Raw genomic sequence first — 11177 nt, 5'->3', positions numbered from 1 at the left:
TAAAACACTCCATCACCTTGCCCCCTCCTACCTCACCTCGTTTCTCTCCTTCTATAATCCAGCCCACAGACTTTGCTCCTCTAGTGCTATCTCAATCTCAATCTCGCCTTTCTTGCCACCAACCCCTAGCCACTGGCCTGGAACCCTCCCTCCTCAAATCCGACAGACAATCCCACTCCTCCCTTCAAAACCTTATTGAAGGCCCATCTCCTCCAGGAGGCCTTCCCTGATTAAGCCCCCCCCTTTCCTCTTCTCCCACTCCCTTCTGTGTCACCCTGACTTGCTCCCCTTTTTCGTCCCCCCATCCCAGCCCCACAGCACTTCTGTACATATCCTTATTGATGATTTTTTTTCTCCCTGCCTTTAGATCTCAACCTCATTGTGGGCAGGGAATGCAGCCCCACAGCACTTCTGTACATATCCTTATTGATGATTTTTTCTCCCTGCCTTTCGTTGTGGGCAGGGAATGCGTCTGCTTATTGTTGCATTTACTCTCCAAGTGCTCTGCACACAGTAAGCGCTCAATAAATACAACTAAATGACCGAATAAATACTACTACTACATGAAGCTCACCACCAAGGCTGCCGCCGTGTCATACTTTACATCAGGGTGGAAGACGGGATCTCAAACAAAGAGGTGCTGGAAGGTTTCTTCGGACCATCAGCACCAAAGCCCTTCTCTTACCGTCACCCCCTCTCAGGACAGGTGAAGAAAGTGGATGATGACGGACGGTCAGCTTCTGCTGAGCCAGAAGGGGCAACCCAAAGCGGGATGGACAAAATAAATCCTTTAGAGGCACCATAAAGCAAAACCAAAGTTGCTGTGGCAGAGCAGAGAACAGTTGGGACCCTGACGTCCCCAAGGAGGCCCCTAAGAAGTGGTGAAGGAGACGGCAAGAAAAAGCACGGCCTAGTGAAAAGAGCCCGGGCACGGGAGTCGGAAGACCCGGGTCCTAATAATGGCTCGGCTACATACCTGTTGTGTGACCTTTGGATAAGTCACTTAACTTCTCTGTGCCTCTGTTTCCTCACATGCAGTATGGGGATTCAATACCTGGTCTCCCTCATAGACCGTGAGTTCTGCACCTAGTAAGCGCTCATTAAATGCAACAGACTGACTGACTGATTGAGTTGCATGTGAGACAGGGACTGCATTCAACCTCATCTTAAATCTTCCGTGGTATTTACTACAGTGCTGGGCACATAGAGCTTGACGAACACTATTATCATTAGGAAACATGTGGGCACCTCTTCTGCCCTCACCCATTTGAAGGACGATCGCAGCTCCGCCAATTGTCAACTGTGTGACTTTGGGCAAGTCACTTAACTTCTCTGTGCCCCAGTTTCCTCATCTGTAAAATGGGGCTGAAGACCGTGAGCCCCACGTGGGATAATCTGATCACCTTTTAGAAAAGCAGCGTGGCTCAAGGGAAAGAGCTGGGGCTTGGGAGTCAGAGATCACAGGTTCAAATCCCGGCTCTGCCAAGTGTCCACTGTGTGACTTTGGGCAAGTCACTTCACTTCTCTGGGCCTCAGTTACCTCATCTGTAAATGGGGATGTGAGCCCCACGTGGGACAATCTGATCACCTTGTATCCTCCCCAGCGCTTAGAACGGTGCTTTGCACGTAGTAAGCGCTTAACAAATGTTGTCATTATTATTATTATTATTATTATTATTATTATTATTATTATTATAAGGAAGGAAGGAGGGAGGGCTTAGTGTTGCGCCGGCGGACAGGCCTCGGCGCTGAGCCCCCGGTGCCTAGGCTGCTGGCTGCTGGGCGGCTGTGGTCCAGGCCCCGGGAGAGCTTCGGTTGCTAGGCAGCGGAGCCCTGGCCCCGGCCCAGCACCCTCTTCCCTCTGGGCCAGCATCTCTGCAGCGCGGTGGCCGGCCCCCGGGACCCCCCACCCCCACCCCCCGGACCCTCCCTGACCCCCGGCCCCCCACCGGGCAGGGAGCCGGGCTTTAACCCTGCAGTTCCCGCAGGGAAGGGGCAGGGAGCCGCGCCGAGCACAAATCCCGTCCCTCTCCCCGCCCGCTCCTCCCCATCCACCCCTCCTCCTCCTCCTCCTCCTCCTCCTCCTCTCCCCCCGGCGGCAACCGACTCCCCTCCCTCTAGTCTTAGCCGTGCCCCCGCCCCCTCTTCCCCTCCGCACGCCCCCTCCTCTCTTGTCCCAGACCCCTTCCCTCCCCTCCTCCCTTGCCTCCGCCCCCTCCTCCTCTCCCCGCGCCCCCTCCCCGGTCTCCCCGCCCCCTCCCCTCTCTCCGGGCCTCCTCCCCTCTTGTCCCAGCCCCCTCCCCTCTCTCCCCCTCCCCTCCTTTTTCTCCCCCTCCTCCTCTCCCCAAGCCCCCTCCCTCTCTCTCCATCCCCTCCTTTTTCTCCCCGTCCCCTCTGTTCCCATCCTTTTCCTTTTCTCCCCCTCCCCTCTCTCCCCATCCTCTTCCTTTTCTCCCCCTCCCCTCTCTCCCCATCCTCTCCCTTTTCTCCCCCTCCCCTCTGTCCCCCTCCCCTCCTTTTTGCCCCCCTCCCTCTCTCTCGCGGCCCCCTCCTGCTCTCCCCCGGCCCCTCCCCTCTCTCCCCCGGCCCCTCCCCTCTTGTCCCCGCCCCCCCTTCCCATCCCCTCTTTTTTCTCCCCCTCCTCCTCTCCCCAAGCCCCCTCCCCCCCCCCCCCCCCCCCCCCTTTTCTCCCCCTGCTCCTGTCCCCGCGGCCCCTCCCGGCTCTCCAAGCCCCCTCCCGCCGGTCCCCATCCTCTCCCTTTTCTCCCGCTCCCCTCTGCCCCCCTCCTCTCCTTTCCTCCCCCCCCCCGCCCTCAGTCCCCCGTCCCCCGTGTCCCCGTGTCCCGGGGTCCCGGGGCGCCGGGGGTCGCGCGCGCTATGCGGAGGGCGGTGGTCCTCCTCCCGCTCGCCCTCCTGCTCGCCCTCCCGCTCGCCCAGGGCCAGGACCGGGGCCAGGACCAGGGCCAGGGCCAGGACCGGGACCAGGACCAGGACCAGGGCCAGGGCCAGGACCGGGGCCAGGGCCAGGAGCAGGACCAGGAGCGTCCCGGACGCTCCGACCTCAGTCTCCTCCGGAGGCAACAACAACAACAACAACAACAACAAGAAGAAGGACGGCGGCGGCAGCAGCAGCGGGGGCGGGCGGAGGAGCAGCCCGGAGGCCTCCCGGAGGAGGCGTCCCCAGGTGCGACCCCCCCCCGCCCCCGGCCTTCCCGAGGGGGGTGGGGACCCCGGGGGCTCCTTCCAGCCACCCACCCACCCACCCAACCCGAGTTAGTGCCCAGCGCTTACAACGGGGCTTGGCCCATCAGAGCAATTCATTCACTAATGTTGGTATTTCTTAAGCGCTTACTAGGCGCAAAGCACTGTGCTAAGCGCTGGGGAGGTTACCATAACAATAATAATGACATTTATTAAGCGCTTACTGTGTGCAAAGCACTGGGAAGGTTACCAGGTGATCAGGTTGTCCCACAGGGGGTTCACAGTCTTCATCCCCATTTTGCAGATGAAGTCACTGAGGCCCAGAGAAGTGAAGTGACTTGCCCAAATGTGTCTGTTTACTGTTGTAATGATAATAATGATAATTATGGCATCTGTTAAGAGCATACTAAGTGCCAGGCACTCAGCGTGGCTCAGTGGAAAGAGCGTGGGCTTGAGAGCCAAAGGTCATGGGTTCTAATCCTGCCTCCACCACTTTTCAGCTGTGTGACTTTGGGCAAGTAACTTCACTTCTTTGCACCTCAGTTACCTCATCTAGAAAATGGGGATGAAGACTGTGAGTCCCATGTGGGACAGCCTGATCACCTTGTATCTCCCCCATTGCTTAGAACAGTGCTCGGCACATAGTAAGTGCTTAACAAATACCAAAATTATTATTGTTACTAAGCGCTGGGGGAGAGACAAGCAAATTGCATTGGACACAGTCCCTGTCCCACGTATCTGTAATTAACTTATCAGTTTTGATGTCCGTCTATCCCCTCTAGATGGTAAGCTCCTAAAGGGCAGGGAGTGCGTCTGCTCATTGTTCTAATAGTAGTGATAAGAATTAAGGCATTTGTTAGGTGCTTACTATGTGACAGACACTGTACCAAGCACTTAGTACAGTGCTCTGCACAAAGCAAGCCCTGGATAAATCCGACTGAATGAACTTCTTTGTGCCTCAGTTCCCTCATCTGTAAAATGGAGAGTGGGACTGTGAGCCCCACGTGGGACAGGGACTGTGTTCAACCCAATTTGATGGTATACACCCCAGCGTTTAGTACAGTGCCTGGCGCATAGTAAGCACTTAACAAGTACCATTATTATTATTATCATGTGATCGCCAGGGTAGAGTAATCATAATTATCATCATCGGTGGCATGTATTGAGCACTTATCTTGTACAGAGCACTGTGCTAAGTGCCAGGGCAGGGTCATCATCATCATCAATCGTATTTATTGAGCGCTTACTATGTGCAGAGCACTGTACTAAGCGCTTGGAAAGTACAAATTGGCAACATCTAGAGACAGTCCCTACCCAACAGTGGGCTCACAGTCTAAAAGGGGGAGACAGAGAACAAAACCAAACATACTAACAAAATAAAATAAATAGAATAGATATGTGCAAATAAAATAAATGTATTGCGCATTCACCTTGTGCAAAGCACGAGTCCCTCCCCACAACAAAGGAAGGACCTGGGTTCTAATCCCGCTCTGCCACTCATCTGCTGTGTGACCTTGGGCAAGTCACTTCACTTCTCTGGGCCTCAGTTACCTCATCTGTAAAATGGGGATTAAGACTTGTGAGCCCAGTGTGGGACAGGGACTGTGTCTAACCTTCTATAATAATAATAATAATAATGTTGGTATTTGTTAAGCACTTACTATGTGCCAAGCACTGTTCTAAGCGCTGGGGTAGATACAAGGTAATCAGGTTGTCCCACAGGGGGGCTCACAGTCTTCATCCCCATTTTACAGGTGAGGGACCTGAGGCCCAGAGAAGTCAAGTGGGTTGCCCAGGGTCACACAGCTGCACGCTGCTTCTGTCTACCCCAACGCTGGAAGCAGCGTGGCTCCGTGGAAAGAGCACGGGCTTTGGAGTCCGTGTCATGGGTCTGGTCACGGGTTCAAATCCCGGCTCCGCCACTTGTCAGCCGTGTGACTTTGGGCAAGTCACTTCACTTCTCTGGGCCTCAGTTCCCTCATCTGGAAAATGGGGATGAAGACTGTGAGCCCCCCGGGGGACAACCTGATCACCTTGTCATCTCCCCAGCGCTTAGAACAGCACTTAATAAATGCCATTATTATTATTATTACAGTGCCCGACCCATACGATGCGCTTAACAAATACCATCATTATCATCATCAGTCGTATTTATTGAGCGCTTCCTGTGTGCAGAGCACTGTACTAAGCGCTTGGGAAGTCCAAGTTGGCAACATATAGAGACGGTCCCTACCCAACAGTGGGCTCACAGTCTAAATCATTATTGCCATTGCGGTCAGCGAGCTTACAGTCTAGATGGGGAAACAGACATTAATATGAACGATTAATATATAATTAATCGCCGTGGGCAAAAATACTCTGGGTTGGTGGCGATCGGATGCCCAAAGGTCACAGATCCAAATGCGCCGCTGATGCAGAAGAGGGAGCGGGCTGAAGGCTTAATCCGGGAAGACTTCTTGGGGGAGATGTGATGTTGGAAGGCTTCCCGGGGGAGGAGGAGGGAGTTGCAGGCTATGGGGAGGACGGCGAGATATAGAAGAGATCGGGGCCCAGTGGGCAAGATAGAGGAGCAAAGTGCGCCGGCTGGGCTGGAATAAGAGGTCAGTGAGCTGAGGTAAGAAGGGGCAAGCTTACTGAGCGATTCAAAGCCGGGTGGGCAACCACTGGAGGAGCTTTGAATAAATAATAATAAATAATAATGGCATTTATTAAGCGCTTACTATGTGCAAAGCACCGTTCTAAGCGCTGGGGAGGGTTACAAGGTGATCAGGTTGTCCCCCGGGGGACTCACAGTTTTAACCCCCATTTTCCAGATGAGGTAACTGAGGCCCCAGAGAAGTGAAGTGACTTGCCCAAAGTCACACAGCTGACAATTGCCAGAGCTGGGATTTGAACTCATGGCCTCTGACTCCAAACTCGCGCTCTTTCCGCTGAGCCACGCTGCTTCTCTCTTGAAGCGGGGAGATGTTCCACAGGGTGAAATAAGGGCGGGAGTGGGGAGAGACAGGAGGCAGGGAGGGCAGCGAGGAGACAGATGCGGTCGATAAAATGGGGGTGATGACTGTGAGCCCCCCGTGGGACAACTTGATCACCCTGTATCCCCCCCAGCGCTTAGAACAGTGCTCTGCACGTAGTAAGCGCTTAACAAATGTCATCATCATCATCATCATCAATCATCAATCGTATTTATTGAGTGCTTACTATGTGCAGAGCACTGTACTAAGCGTTTAAAACACTGTTCTAAGCGCTGGGGAGGTTACAAGGTGATTGGGTTGTCCCACGTGGGGCTCACAGTCTCAATCCCCATTTTACAGATGAGGTAACTAGGGCAGAGAAGTTAAGTGACTCGCCCAAAGTCACCCAGCTGACAATTGGCGGAGTGGGGATTTGAACCCATGACCTCTGACTCCAAAGCCTGGGCTCTTTCCACTGAGCCACGCTGCTTCTCATAAGGCGGGATCATCAATCAATCAATCAATCGTATTTATTGAGCGCTTACTATGTGCAGAGCACTGTACTAAGCGCTTGGGAAGTCCAAGTTGGCAACATATAGAGACGGTCCCTACCCAACAGCGGGCTCACAGTCTAGAGGGAGGAGTGCTTGGATCAGGGAAGTAGCAGTTTTGGGATAGAGAGGAATGGGTGCGTTTTTGTGATGTCGTGGAGGTAGGACGGGCGGGATTTGGTGACAGGTTGAATATGTGGGTTGGATGAAAGACAGACAGGGAGGGTGGCAGTGCTGTCTACAGTGATGGGAAAGTCGGGGGTGGATAGATAAGGACCTCTATTTTGGACATGTGAATAATAATTATTATTATTATGGCATCTATTAAGTGCTTACTATGGGCAAAGCACTGTCCTAAGCGCTGGGGAGGTTACAAGGTGATCAGGTTGTCCCACGGGGGGCTCACAGTCTTAATCCCCATCTTCCAGATGAGGTAACTGAGGCACAGAGAAGTGAAGTGACCTGCCCAAAGTCACAGTTTTTGGATAGAGAGGAAAGGGTGCGTTTCAGTGATGTCGCGGAGGTAGGACGGGCAGGATTTGGTGACAGGTTGAATATGTGGGTTGAATGACAGACAGGGAGGGAGGATGGCAGTGCTGTCTACAGTGATGGGAAAGTCGGGGGGTGGATAGATAAGGACCTCTATTTTGGACATGCGAATAATAATTATTATTATTATGGCATCTATTAAGTGCTTACTATGTGCAAAGCACTGTTCTAAGCGCTGGGGAGGTTACAAGGTGATCAGGTTGTCCCACGGGGGGCTCACAGTCTTAATCCCTATCTTCCAGATGTGGTAACTGAGGCACAGAGAAGTGAAGTGACCTGGCCAAAGTCACAGTTTTTGGATAGAGAGGAAAGGGTGTGTTTTAGCGATATTGTGGAGGTAGGACAGCAGGATTTGGTGACAGGTTGAATATGTGGGTTGAATGAAAGACAGGTAGGGAGGATGGCAGTGCTGTCTACAGTGATGGGAAAGTCGGGGGTGGATAGATAAGGAGCTCTATTTTGGACATGCGAATAATTATTATTATTATTATTATGGCATCTATTAAGTGCTTACTATGGGCAAAGCACTGTTCTAAGCACTGGGGAGGTTACAAGGTGATCAGGTTGTCTCACAGGGGGCTCACAGTTTTAATCCCCATTTTCCAGATGAGGTAACTGAGGCACAGAGAAGTGAAGTGACCTGCCCAAAGTCATTTTGGATAGAGAGGAAAGGGTGCATTTTAGTGATGTCGTGGAGGTAGGACGGGCAGGATTTGGTGACAGGTTGAATATGTGGGTTGAATGAAAGACAGGTAGGGAGGGTGGCAGTGCTGTCTACAGTGATGGGAAAGTCAGGGGTGGATAGATAAGGACCTCTATTTTGGACATGCGAATAATAATTATTATTATTATGGCATCTATTAAGTGCTTACTATGTGCAAAGCACTGTTCTAAGCGCTGGGGAGATTACAAGGCGATCAGCTTATCAATCAATCAATCAATTGTATTTATTGAGCGCTTACTGTGTGCAGAGCACTGTACTAAGTGCTTGGGAAGTACAAGTTGGCAACATATAGAGACGGTCCCTACCCAACAGTGGGCTCGCAGGGGGCTCACAGTCTTAATCCCCATCTTCCAGATGAGGTAACTGAGGCACCGAGAAGTTAAGTGACCTGCCCAAAGTCACAGTTTTTGGAAAGAGAGGAAAGGGTGCATTTTAGTGATGTCCTGGAGGTAGGACGGACAGGATTTGGTGACAGGTTGAATATGTGGGTTGAATGAAAGACAGGTAGGGAGGATGGCAGTGCTGTCTACAGTGATGGGAAAGTCGGGGATGGATAGATAAGGACCTCTATTTTGGACATGTGAATAATAATAATAATAACAATAATGGCATCTATTAAGCGCTTACTATGTGCAAAGCACTGTTCTAAGTGCTGGGGGGGATGCAAGGTGATCAGGTTGTCCCACGTGGGGCTCACAGTCTTCATCCCCATTTTACAGATGAGGGAACTGAGGCCCAGAGAAGTTAAGTGACTTGCCCAAGGTCACACAGCAGACACGTGGAGGAGCTGGGAGTTGAACCCACGACCTCCGACTCCAAAGCCCAGGCTCTTTCCACTGAGCCACACTGCTATTAAGTGACTTGCCCAAAGTCACACAGCAGACAAGTGGCGGATCCGGGATTCGAACCCGCGACCTCTGACTCCAAAGCCCGTGCTCTTTCCACCGAGCCACGCTGCTTCTCTATTGATTATCTTATTATTTTAATCTCTATCTTATTATTTTAATATTATTTTAATTATTTTAAAATTATTTTAATTTCTAATTTAATTATTTTAATCTCTATCTACTGATTTAAGGGCTTACTATGTGCCAGGCACCGTTCTAAGCAGAGGGGTAGATACAAGGTAATCAGGCTGTCCCACATTCATTCATTCATTCAATCGTATTTATTGAGCGCTTACTGTGTGCACAGCACTGTGCTAAGCGCTTGGGAAGTATAAATCGGCAACGTATAGAGCCGGTCCCTACCCAACAATGGGCTCACAGTCTAGAAGGGGGAGACAGACGGCAAAGCAAGGAAACGGGTGTCAATATATAGAAGTAAAATTACATCTATGTGAGGCTCGCAGTTTAGAAAGGGGGAACAGACGATAAAACAAGTAAACGGGTATCATCATCAATCGTATTTATTGAGCGCTTACTGTGTGCAGAGCACTGTACTAAGCGCTTGGGAAGTACAAATTGGCAACATATGGAGGCAGTCCCTACGCAACAGTGGGCTCACAGTCTAAAAGGGGGAGACAAATTTGTATATAAGTAAAGTTACAGCTATGTGAGGCTCACAGTCTAGAAAGGGGGAACAGACGACAAAACAAGTAAACGGGTGTCAATGTATATAAGTAAAATTACAACAGTCTAGAAAGGGGGAACAGACGACAAAACAAGTAAACGGGTGTCAATGTATATAAGCAAAATTACAGCCATGTGAGGCTCACAGTCTAGAAAGGGGGAACACACGACCAAAGTAAACGAGTGTCAGTGTATATAAGTAAAATCATCATCATCATCAATCGTATTTATTGAGCGCTTACTATGTGCAGAGCACTGTACTAAGCGCTTGGGAAGTACAAATTGGCAACATATAGAGACAGTCCCTACCCAACAGTGGGCTCACAGTCTAAAAGGGGGAGGCAGAGAACAAAGCCAAACATACTAACAAAATAAAATAAATAGAATAGATATGTACAAATAAATAAATAGAGTAATAAATCTGTACAAACATATATACATATATACAGGTGCTGTGGGGAAGGGAAGGAGGTAAGATTGGGGGGATGGAGAGGGGGACGAGGGGGAGAGGAAGGAATTACATCTATGTGAGCCCGTTGTTGGGTAGGGACCGTCTCTACACATGGGGCTCACAGTCTTAATCCCCGTTTTAAAGATGAGGCACAGAGAAGTCAAGTGGCTTGGCCAAAGCCACACAGCAGACAGGTGATGGAGCCGGGGTTAGAACTCACAGCCTCTGACCCCCAAACCCGTGCTCTTTCCACTAAGCCACGCTGCTCCTGCAAACCTTTTCCCCCACCTTGGATCTGTGGGAGCAGCGTGGTGTGGGCCAAGGAAGGCCCAAGAGGTGACTAGAGCTCCGAGTGAGAGCTTTTAGACTTTTAGACTGTGAGCCCACTGTTGGGTAGGGACTGTCTCTATATGTTGCCAATTTGTACTTCCCAAGCGCTTAGTACAGTGCTCTGCACATAGTAAGCGCTCAATAAATACGATTGATGATGATAATGATGAGAACTTCCATTTCCAGAGGAGAAGTCACCGCATTGCCACCAGTGCTGGGGTAAGGGGTAGGGGGGTGACAGGCAGGAATTATCCACGCAGCGGAGAAAGGGACGGGGAGCCGAAGCATCTGGGGGAGGTGGGAACTCTCCGAAAAGCTCTGAGACTTGTACACATATCTATTCTATTTATTTTATTTTGTTAGTATGTTTGGTTTTGTTCTCTGTCTCTCCCTTTTAGACTGTGAGCCCACTGTTGGGTAGGGACGGTCTCTATACGTTGCCAACTTGGACTTCCCAAGCGCTTAGTGCGGTGCTCTGCACACAGTAAGCGCTCAATAAATACGATTGATTGATTGAAATAAGTGGAGGCCTTCGAGGTGCCCAGGAGTGTCCTGGCGTACCCTGGCTGTTGAGCCGGGGCACTCACTCAATCAATCAATCAGTCGTATTTATTGAGCACTTACTGTGTGCAAAACACTGTACTGAGCACTTGGGAAGTCCAAGTTGGCAACATATAGAGACGGTCCCTACCCAACAGTGGGCTCCTCGTTAGCCTGCAGCAGCTGGGTAGCCAAAGCCTTGGCAGAGGATGAGAGCAAGTGTCCTCATTCATTCATTCAATCAGTGTGCAGAGCACTGTACTGAGCGCTTGGGAAGTACAAGTTGGCAACGTATAGAGACGGTCC

The 11177-nt window shown here is 51.0% G+C and overlaps 1 protein-coding gene across 1 annotated transcript in view; it reads left to right on the top strand.

Moving 5' to 3' along the window:
- Positions 1-563: 563 nt before the first annotated feature.
- The window catches only part of FAM171B (family with sequence similarity 171 member B), a 42661-nt gene continuing 32047 nt past the window's right edge, over positions 564-11177 (top strand). Inside the window, exons 1-3 of the mRNA XM_038750900.1 lie at positions 564-706; positions 2818-2938; positions 3022-3184. Of these exons, the coding sequence (XP_038606828.1) occupies positions 564-706; positions 2818-2938; positions 3022-3184 (427 nt within the window). The remainder of the gene's footprint in view (positions 707-2817; positions 2939-3021; positions 3185-11177) is intronic.

This window comes from Tachyglossus aculeatus, chromosome 9, assembly GCF_015852505.1.
Source record: "Tachyglossus aculeatus isolate mTacAcu1 chromosome 9, mTacAcu1.pri, whole genome shotgun sequence".
NCBI lineage: Eukaryota > Metazoa > Chordata > Mammalia > Monotremata > Tachyglossidae > Tachyglossus > Tachyglossus aculeatus.
The sequence above is the reverse complement of the archived record's forward strand: the minus strand, read 5'-3'. Positions and strand labels throughout refer to the sequence as shown.